The sequence below is a fragment of the Thermobia domestica genome, chromosome 1 (assembly GCF_964235325.1).
Source record: "Thermobia domestica chromosome 1, izTheDome1.hap1.1, whole genome shotgun sequence".
Lineage (NCBI taxonomy): Eukaryota > Metazoa > Arthropoda > Insecta > Zygentoma > Lepismatidae > Thermobia > Thermobia domestica.
Genome location: NC_137454.1, coordinates 96,503,702 through 96,523,494, shown reverse-complemented (window position 1 = coordinate 96,523,494; position 19,793 = coordinate 96,503,702). Strand labels below are relative to the sequence as shown.

General features: G+C 34.0%; 1 protein-coding gene across 18 annotated transcripts in view; it reads right to left on the bottom strand.

Annotated features, from left to right (window-relative positions):
- The window catches only part of LOC145687471 (uncharacterized), a 303,707-nt gene that overhangs the window by 116,054 nt on the left and 167,860 nt on the right, over positions 1–19,793 (bottom strand). The window contains exons 6-7 of one of the 18 annotated variants that reach the window (XM_081760963.1): positions 11,464–11,760; positions 7,863–7,991 (exon numbers count right to left, since the gene is read on the bottom strand). The exons of 14 other annotated variants lie outside the window; for them this stretch is intronic. In XM_081760963.1, the coding sequence (XP_081617089.1) occupies positions 11,474–11,760 (287 nt within the window). In that variant the 3' untranslated portion in view covers positions 7,863–7,991; positions 11,464–11,473. Of the gene's footprint in view, positions 1–4,408; positions 4,660–6,488; positions 7,992–11,463; positions 11,761–15,958; positions 19,744–19,793 lie in introns of those variants that run through there. 3 more of the 18 variants (XM_081761011.1, XM_081761004.1, XM_081760983.1) reach the window with 3 other exon arrangements.

Here is a 19,793-nt window from a genome sequence, read left to right as displayed (position 1 = left end):
TGACCAATTTTCTGCTTTACTTTCCACAACAGAAATTTCCTAATAATATATACTTAAAATAAAAGGTACAGATCTAAGTATTAGTCTTACAAGGAAAAAGTAATTTATCTACAGTAGATACACGGGATCATTACCACAAAAAGACGTGGTACTTTAAACGAGATAGTCACAAACAAATGTATTCAATTGTCAATCAAAAAATACCTTCCAACAATTATCTCGAACGATCTGATTGACATGGGTAGTGTTGGCCGACAGATTTAAATCTCTGTTATTAGGTTTAATCTCTGTTTTGGGAGATTTACCAAGGATAATGTGTAAAGAAATAATACAGAATTATGAAAATACCATATTCGAGCTGGTGTGGAAAATACCTAGGACACAACATGAGTGGGTCTAATGCTTCATTTCACTGCATATTTGTCAAGCATATATAAAAAGAAAGGAGACGAATGTTGTTCCACGTTGACAAAATTACTCATATAGGCTCAATATAGAAATACTTTAAGACGATGCTTCTTTTTTTGTAATTAATTTATCATTTCGTTTTTCGGTCCATCTAAGTTTTTAGATTTAAAAGCAATAGAAACAACTGTTTATGGAAAATACCGATATCCCACATAAAGCCACCTATTAAGTACTTTTTTTTATTTTTTTAAAAATAAACTCTGTTCCGCTCGATCCATTTGTTTGCAGTATTGTGCACTATGGGAGGGGGGGGGTGCGGTGGCTCAGTGGTAGAGCGTTCACCTCCGGTGCTTCGGATCCCTGGTTCGATCCCAGCTCGCGCCGTGTGGACTTTGTGGTGGACAAACACCATGCTCGTGAGTTTTCTCGGGGTTCTCCCGTTTCCTCCCACTTTCTTCATACCACCAATTTATTCATTTCTCATAATTACCGTCTCCTTTAGCCTAACCGGCATAACCGTGGGACGTAAAACTCAAAGATTTCATTTTTCATTTATGCACTATGGTGGTCTCCAGTAGTTGCTTTGACCATTATTATAAACATCCAGGGGATAAGATACGAATTGCAAATGATATCTAAAATGACTTAGGATAATGAATACAATGATATACTAAGTGAAGAGGTATAAATTCACTTTCCGGCCATATGAAATCATACTCACTCTTAGTTTATTAAAAGCTATATAACCATAAACAGAAAACGGGAATTTGGTGTGCTATTTCTGTGGAGACGGGTGGCTAATACAGAATTATTACATTCTCTGTCTATTCTGTGCTAGCTGTTTAATCCGTTGATATGGTCGTTCTTTCTTGACTTCATTCAGATATTCCGTTTCTATGTCTAATTTTTCTTGTAACTCTCTTTTCCAGTAGTAAATTAGTTTATTCTGAAAGACGAATTAACAGACGAATGTTCATTTTTGGTCTATTGTTCCCGAAATACACTCTAGCTTTTACTCTTGTGAGTCAGGCGAAATATATTGATTAAAAAAAAAAAAAAAAAATTTTAAAAATTGAAAATCATCAAATAAGAGTCTTGATAAAAACTAATATATTTTTGTTTGCTCTTCTACAAACATTCTACGACGCTGCTCCTCGTGTCGTGTTCCTTTTCTTCATGCTGCTCCTCGTGTCGTGTTCCTTTTCTTCATTTATCAATTGTCATATTATTCACCTTCCTATCACTTACAAGTTACAACCTAAACTAACATTTCACTACCAAAGATGTTTCTAGGAAAGCAAATGAAAATTATTTGTATTAGTGTTTACCGAGACTTTCATTTGGTGTGTTGTTTTCTTCTTTTAATACATCTCTGTTCTTCAGTACCATATCTGGAATGCCTCAATTCTCTGATCTTTGAATTTCGAAGTGACCATGGTTATGGCCAACATGAGCTCTTTATACTTGCTATCTTTCTTACTGTTTTCTGCTTCTTTCATCGACTTCTTTTATACAAGGACATTAGGTTGCCCAAACATTTAAAATATATTTCTCAATTTTCTCTCCATCGAAAAAAAAAGTCTTATTGGCTCGTATTCTTATTTTCGTATTACATATTTTCTTCAGTTTCTCGTTTAGATTAATAGCAGCAACGATCTTATCACGCGGGACAACCTTCCATAGCATTATATATATTTATATTCTACTATGTGTCTTTTTCACTGCTGGGCATATATACTGAACATAAACTTGAAAGTTTACATCATTGTCTTATATCTTTCATTTCTTCATGTTTTTCTTTTCCATAATTGCTCCTCGGTTTCTTTGAAGATAATATAATATTCTGGCTCTTAGCAGACTCTCAAGTTCTTCAGTGCCAAGAATAAAATGTTTCAACATGCAATGTCGAATGCTTTCTCAATATCTATAAAATATATTAGAACGATTTCTTAATTAAGACATATTGACTATCGACCTTAAATGATCTAACGAAGTTAACAACTTGTCAAAAACACCTCTTCAGAAGTTGACAAAATAATAATAAGTGGTGAGGCATTCCACATCTACATTTTAGCACCATTTATAAAGGAAAACTCTAGATACAAAACATTTATGATCGTCTTCTTGTCTAGACTTGTTAATATTATTACTTGTGAGGTTATTTCAAAGGAAAAATGTAGGAAACCAAAAATATACGAGGTACAGGGAGAACAGACCTTCATAAGTCAGTATGTTAAAAGACCTCGTCCTGTGTACATCGAAAGCTGTGCAGCTAGTGCTATTCTGATTACGTGCGTTACCACGTGTGCGATTTCATCATGGATAGCAAGTCAGAACAATGAGCGAATGTGAAATTCTGTATGAAACTGGGCAAATTCGTCACAGATACTCTCGACATGATTCAGCAAGTGTACAGTGATGCTGCAATCAGTCGTTCGAGATGTTTTTGAGTGGCACGCACGCTTCAATAGCGGAAGAACATCACTGGAAGACGACGAGAGATTAGACGACCTTTAACGAGCACAACACCCGAAAAAGTTGAAACTTGTGCATGAGGATCGTCGGATTGACACAACATTGATGCCATTGACGGTGTGTCATAGGGAATAGTGCGGGCAATCGTCACGTGTGATTTGAACATGCGCCGTGTTGCTTCCAAGATCGTCTCACCAAGCTGCTGACCCAGAAGCAGAAGGAACAGCGTGTCGGTCTGTCAAGAACTCCGTCAGCGTGCCGCCATGGATAACCTGTCCTCCATGTCGAGGATCACTACTTGGGTATACGAATACGACTCTGAGACAAAGCAACAGTCTTCACAGTGGAAGAGCTCATCATCTCTACGACTGAAAAAGGCATGGTATGACCGCAGCTGCACCAAGTGCGTGCTCATCATCTTTTTCGACATTCGCGGCATTGTGTATCACCAATATTCATCCTTAGGTGCCAGGCCGTCAATAGCGAGTTCTACTGCCAGGTTTTAAAGTGTCTGAGGGAGGACATTCGACGAACGCCTCACTACAGCATCGCCATACAATTGGCGAATCATGTCAAGCGTCTCTGTAGCGTATTTGTCCAGTTTCACACAGATTTTCACGTTCGCTTGTTGTTTTAACTGGCTATCCATGATGAAATTGTAGACGTGGTAATGCACCTGGTCAGAATAGCATCAGCTGGACAGCTTCCAATGTGCGCATATCTCTTGGCACACTACCTTGTGAAGGTCGGTGCTCTCTGTACCTGTGCGTGCATCTTACCCTGCGATCTGTTGGCGTGTTACAGAACTAGTGCCGAAACTTTTTGATATCACCTCATACATGAACTACAGGGAAGAAGTATACAATTATTCATCAAAGCCTTTCTTGAATAATGACACTAACGTTAAAGTTGTTTGATTTGGTTTGTTCTGAGTTTAACGTCCCACGATTATCCCTAGGCGGCTAAGGAGACGTGGCGCTACTGATTGTAGTGGAATTCGAACCACTTTTTTCGTTCAACTGTACCCGCACGAGGACTCGAACACGGGGTCACGCACACCAGAGGCACGCGTGCTAAGGCCAAGGCCACTAAGCCAAGCGAAAGCCGTTCAGGTTGCTTGAGTCTTAAAAAAAAATCTCCAGGTATTTATTACGATCATCGATTAGTAGTTTTACTAAATTGAAATTTGCATTCCATAAGGAATTAATTTTAAATTGAAATTTATACTTCATATTACGTTTCTCTGATTTGAACAGTGCATTAGGCTGGATTTACATGGGACACTCAGTACTACACGTCTTCCAAGCCTTCAACACATTATATGAACCTTTAAACCTGTGTCATCAACTTAATTCCACTTAGAAGACCTAAGAGGCAAACTTTGAAAAAAAATACAGAATAAACAGATCTTTTACGTATCTTCCCAAAATATTTATGTTATTATATTTGAGCAATATTCTCAATATATATCACACATTGCTTTTTATTGCCGCAGCCCTATACATAACTCGACAGTGTCTTTTAAATTGGACAATACTAATTATTCAATTTTGTGAACATGCTTCAAATGACGTATGAGATGATATTTTCTACTCAAAACCAAATTACACAAGTGACAACGAGTTTTATTTTTATGAACCTGTATGTGACAATATAGCGATGAATACTGTTTGTACATTGCTCCACACTGTGTGCAACGGAACTGTACACCATCAGGGGACTGAACATGACTCCACCAGGAACTGAGGATTGAAGAATTCTGCCCCGACAACTCGCCTACGAAATAGAGATAAGTAATTGTAAATATTTGTTGCAGTTTTCCCAGAGAAAACAAAAGTACTTAACTTAAACAATATTTTAACTGGCCTGATTGCTCATGCACCTTTATTACAACTTGTAGCCGACAGTCCTAATGACACTTCTAAATAAATCAAAAGACCGAGGAACACCCAAGAATGGAAGAAGATAAAAACCAACCCCTAACAGAACGACAATTACGAAGACAGCACAGACTACTATAATAATGGAGCAATGAACATTCCGAAAGACTGGATGACGAAAAACAATAGAAGAAAATAGAGTGTAGATGAAAACCTCAACCAGCAGAGCCACAATCCTGAGTCAGAAAACTTTTATCTAGAGTTATTCGTAATACTATATTATTTTGGCCGAAATTTTTATTTCCGTTCGCCAGTTAAGCAAGAATCGGATGCTCATCCACAGTCCATTTCGACAAGTACATAATGATCTGGAAACAAATACGACCTAAGGAAAAATTACAAAATTCTGACGAAAAAACAAAAAATTCCACAGTACATTTTAGCTTCGCTTTTATTTAATTAATTATGTTAACCATTCATCTCCCTCGGGATGAAATCTTGCCGTAATTTATACTTGAAAGCAATATATCACTGAAGCTCCCCCCCTCCTCTCTCTCTTTTCTGCAAAAAGCTATCCAATATTCGTTTAGATGCGACAAACATATTAAATGCACTAGTTGACGTGCAGATACCATTGCTAAGGTTTGTTAATTACGATGTAAACATATAAAAAGAAATCTTAAGTTCCGTTATTCGAACGTTGTTTTTTTTTTGATGTATTGAAAATTACCAAGCAAATGAAAAACTGTAACACACAGTACTAAGTAATTTCTAACAAGTGTCCTTGAATTCTAAAAATACTTGGTAGAGTGGTAAGCAGAGGAACCACTTTTAATACAATATAAAGTTCTACTATTTACAACTTGTTGTAGAAACATTCACTGCACTTTTCCTACTAACTTCTCTGCAGTATGATAATAATCGACTGATACAAGACGATGAGTTTGTCCATTTGCATATAACGCATACCTTTTTCTTTGCAATGAATTTATTACTCTGTGTAATTGTATCAAAATTCTGCCAGTACTGCTAGCCAATTAAGCAAGTAACTGAGATGATCATCAAGTATCAAGTTTGAATATATAATAATCGCTTATATGTCATACATTTATTTGTCCGTAAGTGCTTGAATGGAATCGACAAGCATTTTAATTTCTACATGAAACCATTTCCTCGCAGATGTCTTTAAAAAAAATCGTTCTAGGTAATAACATCTTTACACATACAAAGCTCAATCATATCAGAAGTTAACATTTAAGTCCTAGAGAGCTCATTAAATATTACCAAGTATTAAGACATTTGAATGAGTATACGTAGCTTGAAAAGACGGGCTAGGCTTACTTGTGCGCAAGTGTATATTTGCACCTTTGTTTTAGCAGACTAATATGTGACTTTGTATTAGTTTTTCATTTAAGTAAAATGTAAACGAAAATTCTATTTTGATAAAATTTTTGTTAAACGTTTTCGCAAAAGTGCAATTACTTTCCCTCTTATTTTCGATATGGATTATTAATAATACCGCTAGCTGAAGTAATAAAAGTAGTAGCAGACGCTGCTGCTTAAACTTTTAGATTATGGTACAAAATGCACAAAAAAATTTAAAAGCAACATCTCTAAATTACTTTGTTTCAGTTCATAGACATCATAATTCAATAATCCATAAAATGATGACTGAATCAGAAAAAAATCAAGGTTGTTATACGTGAATAAAAGAAATCCAAATAGTTTTACTTAAAATTTATTCTCTCTAATGTATACACAAAAAATAAATATACATGTAACAAAATATTTTCACGAATTAATAAAAAGGAATCAATTTTACAACATATTAGAAATGTATTTAAATATGAGATCAGATAGCAAACTGATCCTTAACAAGTAAACAAATCAACCTTTCAGCAAATATTCATAAGATTCTGAAATCATCAATTAATGAGACCCTGGCTACCCACATTTTCTTGTATACTTCCCTTCCCACACTTGTTAAAGATGTTTTGATAAATTGCCTTTAACAAACTTGAAAGAGAAAGTTACTGCATCTTTCGTTGTCTTACAATTATACTTGGATCAAAATAAGAAACGAATTGACATTTGGGGGGAGAAGATATTGCTCTCTTGTCACGTCTGAGTATTCCGGTGAGACGTTCGCAGTATTCCCACCATTTTGTCTGACAAATACTTGTGAGCATCTGTTACAAGGTGAATATTGTTATGTTTTCCATTTCTACACAAGTCCTTCACTTGTAACTACTATCACGATGTTTCTGACTGGCCCCTCTCACGGTGACCTTAATGGCCCCTCGACGTAGCTTCCTTCTCAAATTCCTACGTTGTTTTGAACCGTCAATTCCTTTCTAATTTTGCTTTATGCATAGTACGTTCGAATGCGAACTTCTAAAGCAAAACTGTGTAGAAAGATCATTTATTATTTTCTATTAAGACTGTAATTGTATACCTATCTTACAACGCAGGATCTTACTTTGCTATCCTCTGTAAAATTTACTTGTGAACTTGAAATATATAGCAGTCTATAGTCCTGTTCCTGTTCTGTTCATTTATTTTTATTTTTATAGTTAAAATAAAAATATCTAGATAAAAAATCAAAGGGGTATATAGTGGATTTTCATTTTTATCTGACTGTCCATGTGATTTTACACCGTTACGCACGAAGTGGTCGGTATACATGAAGTTCATAAATTTTACATAGGACAACACAGTACAATTGTTTTGCAAGATTTTTTAGCAATCTACTTAACTAAGATCAGTGGTAAACTTCATACGTATGACATTGTAAACTGAAATGTGTATGATATTTAGAACTGATAAAAGTTATCAGAAATAACATGTTGCAACCCACATAGAAAATATTTACTAAAGCTATACACACTACTGTTGCCCTATTTGTGATCTATTAGTGTAAATGAATTACGAGTGCTTAACATTAGTTCATTTGAAAATATCGAAATATGAAGAGAGATATCTGAAAGAATTATTTCCCATGTACCATCATTATGTGCCGTTTCATATTATCACTTCGACTGAAAACAGTATTACATACAGGACACACTGTTTTTCCTGTGTGAATATCTACATGCACTCGATATGCTCTGCGGTTTTGGAATACTTTCCCACATATTTCACAAGTATGTAATTTACAAGATCCATCGTTAGAATTATCGTCCCTTCCTTGTTTTCCGAGTTCCGTTATTAGGAAATTTTGCATATCAACTAGAAAGAAAAAAAGAATATAAAAATTACACTCTCGACTTTTTTGCTAAAGCAAATAATATATATAATATCAAAAGTATACGCATTTACATAACTAGTTTTCTCTGCATAAAGAAATCATATAGACTCATGCATATTTATACAAAATATATACAGAATCTATTTTGACACATCTTGAAACAGGACAAGAATCAAAATAATTCACCTACAGATAATCCCATTAATTTCGGATGGTCGGAAGTCTCGAAACATATCTATGTCTGTGTATATATTATTTTATATTAATGACAGGCACAAGATGGACTCCTGCATATACATTTACAATTATTGAAAGGACAGAACAAAATGGAATATTAGAAGTAAGAGTAGCAGATTACAGTGCCTCTAGAAATCCCTAAGTTAACTGTCAACCTAATATGGTAGTAACAGAACTTGGTTTCACGGAAGTTTTCAGCATATGAATACAAATGCAAGTTCTTAAAATCACTGTTCATTCAATGCTGCATCTTTTCTCTTTTTAATTCCATAACAAAATAACTCAACGAATTACTGAAATGAATATGTTCCGAACTATATTACTATTAACAGAAAGAAACACAAATCGAATTAAATATCCACGATAATACTAACATTATGAGATCAACATTACTAGAATGTATTGGAAACTTCCAAAAAGCTAATTCCGAATGAGATTTCAAAGTTTGGCAGCACAATAACTTAAAGAAAGGAAAAAGGACAATTAATCCCAGTATCTGAATTGTACGATTACTGTTTTTCTCACAAAAAAACAGCACTATCCGGCTATTTCAGAAAGTAATTAGGGCGATTGCTTTAACACAGATTATTTTAACGATTAAGGCCATTTACTATGTATAGTAAGACAGGAGTATTCTAGTCCAAACGAACAATGTTATCAGGCTTCCAATTCTTCCATTGTTCATCTTCTATTTGGCACAAAGTATCTTGTACCGAATTTAGTGCAAATACTCAAACCTAACGCCTAACACTGACACGCGTTATGTAATACAAACATACGATTAAGGAACAGAGTTTACTGAAGATTACTTAGACCTGTCTAACTGCTGTTAGAACAAGTTTTAACTACATTGACCGTTCCATCTTTAAAGAAGTTCAGACTTTGTAGCTTTAATTGAAAAAAGAGAAAAAGAAAGAAAAGGAAACTTTAGAAGAATTTAACACGAACTTACACGAATATTTTTAACCTTTTTTTCTGATATTTCCGCAGAAATGACATTGAAAACTTGATTAAGGAAGTTCCTTTCTTTATACCACTGTCCGAAAATTTGCCTTTTCCCCCAAATAGCTCTTGCAGTGACAATTCGAAAGCTTCTAAATTATTATTCAACGCTTATAATACGTTACAATTTGAACTTACTCATGTCGCAAAAATAGATAGATAAGTGTTCAATATTAACTCATAGTTTGGCATTTATATTATCGGGTTATCATTTCATAATACGTTTTTCGTATTAAAAACTAATAAGACATCCTATAGTAATTCTTAATTTTATTACGGAATACCTATAAGACGTTATGTTTAATCTTTTGAGAAAATAAGAGAATGAAAACACAAAAGCTAAGTATTTGATCTAATTTAAAATGCCTCGAAGCTTTCCAATGGAATGATATAAACAATGCTAACAGTAAACTAAAGGATTAGCTCGGCGATAACAAGGTACGAGTAAGTACTAAGAAACAGTTAAATTATTTCTTATTATTCTATTTTTTGCCACTCTGCTCTTAACGTATAAATAAAATGTAAATAAAAAACGAACAATATATAACAACGACAAAGTTGGTCGATACACCCCAGCATTATCAAGGTATACATTTGTGCTACAAAAATTACTCGAATATGGGATAATTTATATTTTAAATGCACCAACCCGAACTATATATTCGGGAAATGGTAGTACTAGTCTGTTATTGGCCACTGCATGGTTCAGAACTAATTTTTAAATATAAAATCATTTTGACTTAGCATTCAAACTTTTAATAGTTGGTTATGATATGAATAAGATACATATCCCATTTTAACCATTAATTAGTCTTTCCTTAGTATAGTTACAATTACAAATTTGCGATTTTCCTTCATCAATGGACATTTTCACGATTTTACATCTGTCAAACCGAGAACGAAAGTTAATATGATAATCCGTACAATCTCTGTAGTACTTTAAATCTCTCACAGAAGTAAAAAAAAAAAAAAAGTGCTACATCAAAATTTTTAAGAGTAAAAGGTACACGTAATTACATTTGGTTATCACGTCATAAGGAAACTGGGAACATTATTTCTGAAACTAATTAGCTTATATATACACATTGAGTAAATGAAAGCAAGAAAAATATGAATGCTACTAGTAAAAAATATTAAGTATTCACTTCTAGCGGCAACATAATCCATATTGGATTTCACGTCTGTAAGTGAATGCGTAACTTCTACACTTAGCAATGTATATTTTGTATAGTAGACCAAAACAACAGTTTTCTTAACACTGAAAAAACACACGGTAACATAATATGCTTTCAAAGCAGTACTAAGTTTTCAATTCTCATTTCTGTGTACCCGTACATGTCTCATAATGTAAATTTCATGCGTTTCTTCTTTTTTTTCTCAGGATGGGGATGAATCTCTAAATGGATTTTATTGTGATGGATGTGTCCAATTTACTCTTCCAGTCAAAACTGTATTATTATATTATTTTAAAAAAGCGAGAGTACAAATTATGTTGGATATAACAGATCGGAAACAAAAAACAGAAATATTTGTTCACACCTTGAAGAAACAAAATCATTGGTCTAGTTCAACTCAACAACTATTTCCAGAACTAGACTTTTCAAAAAACGAACGAATCTTTACCAAAGAACGCTTTTAATATATCAGAGTATTGAATTAGTATAGCGTTATAGGTGATTTTATTTCTGCAACTGCACAATAGGACTTTCAATCAAAATCTTAATATTTGTTTAAATACTTTCTGCGAAACTTATAACTGAAGGTAATACACATAACCATAAATGCAAAACTTTGGAAGCTTTTCCGAGTTTAAGTAACTTGAATTAAATTTTTTAAAGAATTAAGATCCAGCTTCTTACTCTCGAGTTAGAAACAAGGTAACCTTTTACACGTCTGCTATCTTCTCGGTTACTTCGCTTCTAAAATTAATCTTACGAAGATCACACGATCATTACTCGTTGCGTGATCGGTAACCTCAATATGTTTCTGTTACACGACATTACTAACTTACAATTTGATATTAATATGAATTGTTGCCACTCTAAAACAACTTGGAGAGCATCACCTTCAAATGAACACGATCAAGTACATATGAATGTCTTTTAAGTAAATTTCATGTTTCGTTAGAAATAAAGCGTTCTATTTTCGGTGAATTGCATAGTAAATTAATACACTACTAACACATGCATAAATTTCTTCTATTGCACGAAGTACCTTCGTAAAACTACTGCTTCAGACTCTCCAAACTGATGCCATGAACCATTATCATATGGCGTTTCAGGTTGAATACCCGACACAATACCATTTGACATATAGGACATTGGGTTTGCCCTCTATGAATGTGCAAATGAGCTGATAACGAACACTGTTGACGGAAGCTTTTCCCACATAGATGACAAACGTGAAAGGTTTTGTTGGATCCATCGCCAGGCAGCGCAGAACCACTCAGTATTTCTTCTTCTTCTGTATCTCTCTTCAGTCCTAAGTCATCAACTACTGGCCAATCTATTTCTACATGAAAAGAAAGAACATTGTTTCTTCACCATTTTGCCTGACAAATCTCTTGTACTTTTTTTTAATGGACAAGCAAGTGCAACAAAGCAAATCGCTCTAAAAAATATGAAAAACCGATACGAATTGGGTTCAATTAATACTTCATTGCAAATGTACGATTAATCTATGTATGAAATTAATTGTCCATTTGAATCGTATATATTCAAACTACAAAGCGTCCCATACGTCTACAAAGAGAAACATTATTTTCGTTGCAGATAATATGAGTTTGGGTAAGAAGGAACGCACCCAAATTATCTTCTGTGAGATGACAGCTGAATTCAACAGACTGCATCCCCAATGTAAATCCATCATCACGTAGTCAAAAATTAGAAAAATTACCGGCGACGACAAGCCAAGTAGTGAGGGCCGCAGTGGGTCAACGGTAAAGTGATTACCTTTGCTGTATGGGGTTCGATTCCAACCTGTGCCAAGTGAATTTTATGATGAACAAACATCGTGAGACTGGGTTTTCTCTTCTCTTTCTTCCCATTTTCCTCATTCCACCATTATTATTCATCTAATCATTTAAGTCTCTCTAAGCTTTGATTCATAATCGTCGGGGAAAAAAAAGTGGTCCCGCTTGGCGGTCCACGGACGATAAATCATCTATCATCATTCTTGGTTATTAGGTGTCATTAATTTGTGCAACAGAATGATCAACATATTTAGCATATTTCATAATGCTTGTTTTCTTTGTTTCCAGACTCACGGGACGCTTTGTGAGTAAGGGAGGCAGTTAACTCACTTTTGACAATCTTAATGCGCAATATCTTGATCACTCAAATATACCACTCCTCTTTATTGGGTAATCCCCATAAGACGTTGAATTCTTGTTTAATTTGCCTGAAGGTTAAATTACAACAAGACTGTCAATCCGTGAAATTGTCCTCCATGAGTCGATATATTAGGAAAAAATAACTGACTATGTTTGCGTATAAAATACTGTAAATATGGAATATTAAATGCAAATTAAAGACATATATCAAAAATTCACACTTCAATCTGTGAGTAACCATGTCACGCATCTAGCAAATGTTTTACAATTTTGTTCCCAAGTAGCAGAACGAAGACATGACAAGGTACTATTTAAGCAACTTCGATTGATAATACACTTCTGTTTTAAGTTAAAACCAAAAACAGCTCAAATAAAGGAAAGAAGAAGGGAAGAAATATTAAAGTTTCACATATTTACCATTACTTCTATTCTTCTCCGTTTAGAAACTACTACAATAATTATTTCTTATTGTAGTTATTTCAGCACTAGTTATTTCAGTATTAGTTATTTCAGCACTTGAATGGTATCTGATGGAGACAAGTAGTATAAATTACTTGTACTTTTTCTGAAGAGAATGTATGTCTAACTTACTATTAAACATTAAATCTATTGTCAATTCTTCATAATACGTGTTTAATTCATAAAGCGAACATGTGTAAAACAGTATTTCTCAGCATTACGACTCCCCGCCAAGTGAACTTTGTGGTGGACAAACACCGTGTGCGTGGGTTTCCTCTGGGTTCTCCCGTTTCCTCCCACTTTCTTCATTCCACCATTTCATTCATTATTCATCATCACCGTCTCCTTTAGCCTAACCGGCATAACTGTGGGACGTAAAACTCAAGATTTCATTTCATTTTCATTTTTTCAGCATTACGACTACTCAGAACAATTAGTTCGTTCTTTGAAAATGGAAAAGAACAGCAGAGCTGTAGAAATTATCCTCAAAAGCTTTCTGTTCAGCAATTTCTTCACTTACTGTTTTTTGAAATAGTCAGATGTAAGTCATTAAAAGTAAATAACATAAACTGCAGAATATAGCAACCAAAGGGTCACCAACTAGTATATCTAACCACCCTTCACATGTGATGGCTATGTGTAATGTTAATTATCTTTATCCATTTCTTCCTTCCAGATACTGACATAAGGAATCATTAGAAATCATGTTTTCTCCAATCTACTGAATACATATTAATTTTGCATTCTTTAATTTAATGAAGAACGAAGCGAACACTTGATTTCTAAATACAGTAAATATGTCTTTCTTTCTACTACATAACACTAAACATTTCAATTATGATTTTGTCTTTTGTAAAACTTTTGAAAAACTTAATACTGACATATTTTAAATGAAATTTGTTTTTTCTTGATTCTGATAATGCGTTTGTCATCACCATATGCAATCATATACCTAGGTATATAAACAGCATATTTAAAATATACTACTTGGTCTTGTTGATGTTTATACAGTTAATTTAGACAATGAAAAACACCAAACGAAGTTGGGTGTTCCAACGAAATAAATTATATTACTTGTAAAAGCCAGATGTTAAGAGCACAGCCATTATATTTAAATGAGCTCATTCAAAACATTTTTCCAGTCCAATGGTGAAACAACGAAATACCAATACACTCTGGTATTCTGATTTTTCTACCCTGTCTCTTACGAAGTAGCTTAATTTCTTTAATAGGCATGCAAAACAACTTAAGCCTGTAGTGTTGTTGTTTCGTTAGTCAATGCAAATAACTTCGTACACTTACATTTCTCTAGAATTTGCTATGATATAAGGAAAATTTATTGAAGAAGTTATCTGAAGTTTAAAATTTCATTAAGATTGGCAAATTAATTATCATTAATTCCATTCTGAGAATGTAATGCCCTAGAAACCTGTGACCTACTCTCACAATTTCTGATAAATGCATCTTTAACTCACTATGAAATTAAACTTGTTTCCGGATATCAGTTAATTTTCAATATTTATTGACGAGTAAAACAAATCCATCTAAGCATCAAAGTTATCATAGAAAATAATAAAAATAAATAAAGGCAGTTCGAGTATTTAAAGATCCTTCAATTTACTGATATCAACATCTGTTTTAACACAAATATTGACAGAAAAGAAACATATAAGAAATCTACACATTCATGCGAAAGAAGAAAGAAGAAAAAGTCTTTTTCTTTTCGGAAGAAACCTAAGGATATATATTAGTGGCTAACCCTAAAGAGAAAACCTTTTCAGAGGGTCTATAAATGTTACTCAGGTAATACGAATCTTGAGGAGGAAGATTTTTTTCCATAAAATTAAACATGCACTTCACAAAAAAGGACTAGTCAAATATGTCAGCATGATGCTGATTACAAAAATCGCAAGTGGAAGTTATGGATTCCTTGATGAAGTGGACTGGAATATTTTAACATCACCTGTAGGAATTAACTTACACATTACAGCAAACCCCCCTTCTCCACATACACTTCCCCTCCAAGTACCTTATGGATTACACACGTTGCTTCAAGAGAATCTAGATCATCATCTGGTGTTTACACGGAAATTTGTGATTGGAACGGTCGTTGAAATCAAGTTGTCATCGTTTACTAAAATATAAAAATACAAAATTGTATCTGGGTTCACGCAGATTCGACAAAAATGACCCTTACTAATTCTTAAGTTTTGTATCTCAAAAGAAATGACAGGTTTTGCGTATATGTACTAACTACTAGGAGGTTTACAAATTGTATAGTATTCTACGCGTTTGAGTTCTCAAAAATCCCTATGTAGCTTCTTCCTGTATTTTTTCTAATTTAATCAGATTTTTCCTAAATACGGGACCAGCACTTTACTCCCGAAAATTGGGAAGAATAAAATTTGATAAATGGAGAACTTTGTAAAGTAGCTGGTAGCTATATTTATTTATGACGATGCTTCCACTGCGAATGAAGTTCTATGTTAGATACAGAAATTAGCCCTACAAAGAATTTCAAGCTAAAAAGAGAAACATCTCCTCTGGAAAGATTGGTGATGAAGCGAAGAATGTAGAGAGAATTTTCGGCTAAAAATAACAACGAAACCCCACAAATTCAGAATCAGGCATAAAATAATTCTATTTTCCATCCACAAGAATTTTTAATGTTTTCTCAATCTAAAAAGTGAAAGCCATATACTGAAATATAAATCTGAACATTCTATCGGTATCTCAAGTGTTATCGTATATTTGTGCTTTAAAATGATTATGGCCTTAATATTACGAAAAAAAAAAAAAAATGAAGCAATGGAAGACGATGTTTGAAGATAAATCTCCTGTTATATCTATTATTTAATATACAACTAAATTCTATTGACTTAATCAAGGAGTTTTATCAAAACAACTTATATGTAATAATATAACTCTTTATTCGTTATCAATACATGAAATTCCAGATTCAGAAATACATCGTAACGTAATGCAATAAAAACACATTTCTAAATAAGGAATAATACCAAGATGTTTTCTGTGTGTGTGTGTGTGGATGATTTCACTTCAAAAATACAAGGTGTATGAGAAAAGTAATGAGACTGGCAACACTGCGGGCGATCTGGCAACGTTGTGTCTACCGGTCAGTACTAGACTGGTTTGTTTATCCCTTCCACTTCCTCAGTCCGAGTTACAACTCCGTACAGCTAACACATTATTTTTGACAGCGCCATCAGTGAAGTTGTGTTTTTGTTGTGTGTTACAGAAATGGGGCATCGGAATTTAGAACAACGTTGTGCAATAAAGTTTTGTGTTAAACTTGGTGAATCTGCGAGTGTCACTTTTGAAAAGTTGAAACAGGCCTATAGGGAACATTGCTTATCAAAAGCACAATTTTTCCGCTGGCACAAATCATTTTTGGAAGGCCGAGAACACGTGGAAGATGAACCTCGCTGAGGGAGACCTTCAACTTCATAAGATGACGGAAACGTTGAACGTGTGAGGGCTCTTGTGAGATCAGATCGTCATTTAACAATAAGGATGACGGGTGAACAGTTAAATTTAAACACTTTCACCGTACACTAAATTTTGACAGACGATTTGAACATGCGAAAGATTTGTGCCAAGATGGTGCCGAAAAACCTTACAATCGAAAAAACGTGTGCGTGATCTTCTTGAGAGGACTGCCAATGACCAAGAATTCTTCAATTATGTGATCACAGGTGATGAATCCTGAAACAAAGCGGTAAAACGAAGAGTGGCACACTCCGTTATCTCCTCGGCCGAGGAAATGTCGAATGAGCAAATCAAAGATCAAGACGGCGTTGATTTGTTTTTTTGACAGTAAGGGTATCGTGCACAAAGAATTTGTTCCACCAGGACAAACTGTCAACCAAGTATTTCATAAAAGTGTCTTTGAAAAGCTCAGGAAAAGAGTGATTCGTGTGAGACCAGACATTGCAGACATGTGGATGGTTCATCATGACAATGCCCCGTGTCACACGGCCACTTCCATCAGTTTTTTTTTTTACTTCAAAACGCATTACTGTTGTTCCTCAACCCCACCTATTCACCTGATTTGAGTCCTTGAGACTTTTTCCTTTTCTCGAAATTGAACCACGTCCTAAAAGGACGTCATTTTCGAACTCTGGAGAACATTCAAAAGATTGTGACCGACCAGTTAAAAGCCATACCAGTTGAAGACTTCCAGCGCTGCTACGAAGAGTGGGAACGACTCCGCCGGTGTATAGCTACCCAAGGGAACTACTTTGAAGGGGATAACGTTGTTTGAAAAACATGAAAACTTTAGTTAGTATAAAATCAGTCTCATTACTTTTCTCACACACCTCGTATTTACAACAGCATGTTTAAACAAAATGCTCTTCAAACAATTATTAAGTCGTTATCAAGCTATTTGACATATTTTCCCCACGAGAAAGAAAATAGTAGTCAAACCTTCATGTATTCAACGAAGTAAAATTTTCATCCTCACAATCCCCGATTTAACTCCTTTCACAACTATCTTTTCATTTTTATATAATATTTCTCCTTTCTGGCATTATTTAGAAATTTAAAATTCTCCAAGAACTGATGAAGATACAGAGGTAACTTTATTGTGATTTCTTGATAAAAGATTACATTTCTAAAATGTTTTCCTTTCGACAACTAGTAAGACAATCTTTTCAGGAAGCTATCACGGTCTATAAGAGTTTTAATATCACGATTATAGCAAATTCGGAACATAAATTCTTGACTCGAATTCGCAGCAGAAAATGCAACACACTGAAGATTCCACTTTAATAATAATAGTATTTAAAAAAAATAATGTAATTAATACGATATTAAGTCAGAAGAAAATAGAAAGGAAACTCTCAGACGTTTTCTCTACACTTTTCTGTATTTATGTAATACTGCTTTGCGCACAGCACAAGTCAAACGTCCTAGTTATTCAGAAATACAAAAAAAAAAAAAAGTTATATTTACAGTATTGCTTTAAAAAAAAAGTCAACAATTTCTCTCAGAAAATCAAGCGTATACTTATTCGAAAAAAGATTAAAATCAAACAAATGTGGATTTCCTTTGGGCAACTGAGATCTCACGTCAAAGTATAAAAATTTCTTACGTACGGTTGCGAGAGTAAAACGTGAGTGGCTTTTTTTTTTTTTTTTTAACAAGACTGCGATACATGGACGGTTTAAAATCGCACTGTTGTAATTCAATTTTTCAAATGGAAATACTAGTACTTATATACAGACACTAAATCTAAATAAGTCAATCTGTTAACATAAAACGTAAGTCATCCTTCATTTAACTGCCAACAGATGGCAGTGGAAGTTATAAAGGAAACCTCTCTTATGTTCCTGAATTTATTACAATTCCCTTGGCGTTAATTTCTGAGAAAATAAAAAATAAAATGCGACTTACACCACTGTAACTTGAACCTGTCCATATCAAAATATATATATTGTTTTATGTTCCCCTTTTACTCATAAAATATTTTACATATTGAACTACCACTTCCTTCTTAATCCAAACAAGACATGTGAATAAAAGAAAAAAATAACAGATGTATTTTCTTTCTATGCTCGCAGTCAACTAATATACGTATAAACTAGAAAATCCGACTTAATCATACGAACATTCTTACAACTTTAACTCCGCGAACGTTGAAAAGAAAATTTTTTTGTTTTTCTCTGTTTTCTTGGACATAACATGTTTTCGGTAACTTATAATGGTTTAGAATGATATACTCACAAAAATTGTTAGACTATATTGAGAACATTTAAAGATGTGCCGTTTTATTTGCTTTTTCTATTTCGTGTGGATACTGGACGACCAATCCATTTTCTATCCACACACTATACTATACAACATATTTTCTTTTGTTACCATATAGTAGAACTTTATTTCATCGCTTTGGTTTCATAATGTTACAAATTAAGGAATGTTTCACGAATAGTGCACACTTTTGCTGGTGACTGTATAATGAAAATAACATTTCACAACTAAACACGTCACTACACCTTGCAGGTAATATAGTGAAAGTATGTGGATGCAATATTAGGCCAAAGGCAAAGAATTTTGACTAGGAAAATGCTGTTTAACGTTATTTAAAAGACTCATGTTAATCAAACCTTAAATCTCATAACACAGTATTTTCCAAAGTTATCACTTGAAACGTAATCACGTGAAGTTTTATACGTACGAAATTTCAGACTGCCCCATCTATTATAAGGGGCGAAATTTAGACCATGTGCAAGTATTTATATACGACAAAATTTGACTAATTATACTATCCAAATCCAAAGACTTGGGATAAACAGATTCCCATTTTGTCTCATTGCTAATGAAGTGTATAATTAACAATTTGATATTAGAATGTCACAATTAAACGAACAACTTTTTCCCTACTCTTCTGACAGAACAACTAATATTTCACTACATTAGTGCTCCAGAATGCACCAAATGCAAATGACGTTTCATATTATAAGTTCGACTGAAAACAAGGTGACAAATTGGACATTGGGTAGAACCTTTGTGCAAATTCTTATGTAATGAAATTGAACCAGGATGTTTAAAAGCTTTCCCACATATCTTACAACGGTATTTGGCAGACTCGTTGTTCTTTGCGGGAGATGTATCATTCCTTGCATCCCCAAAGATCTCCTCCAGGTTTTCACTTCCATCTTCGTGCAGCCACATTTGGGGAGACACTATAGGAAAAAAGACTAGGATGTACATCTGATATTTATTTACGTCATCA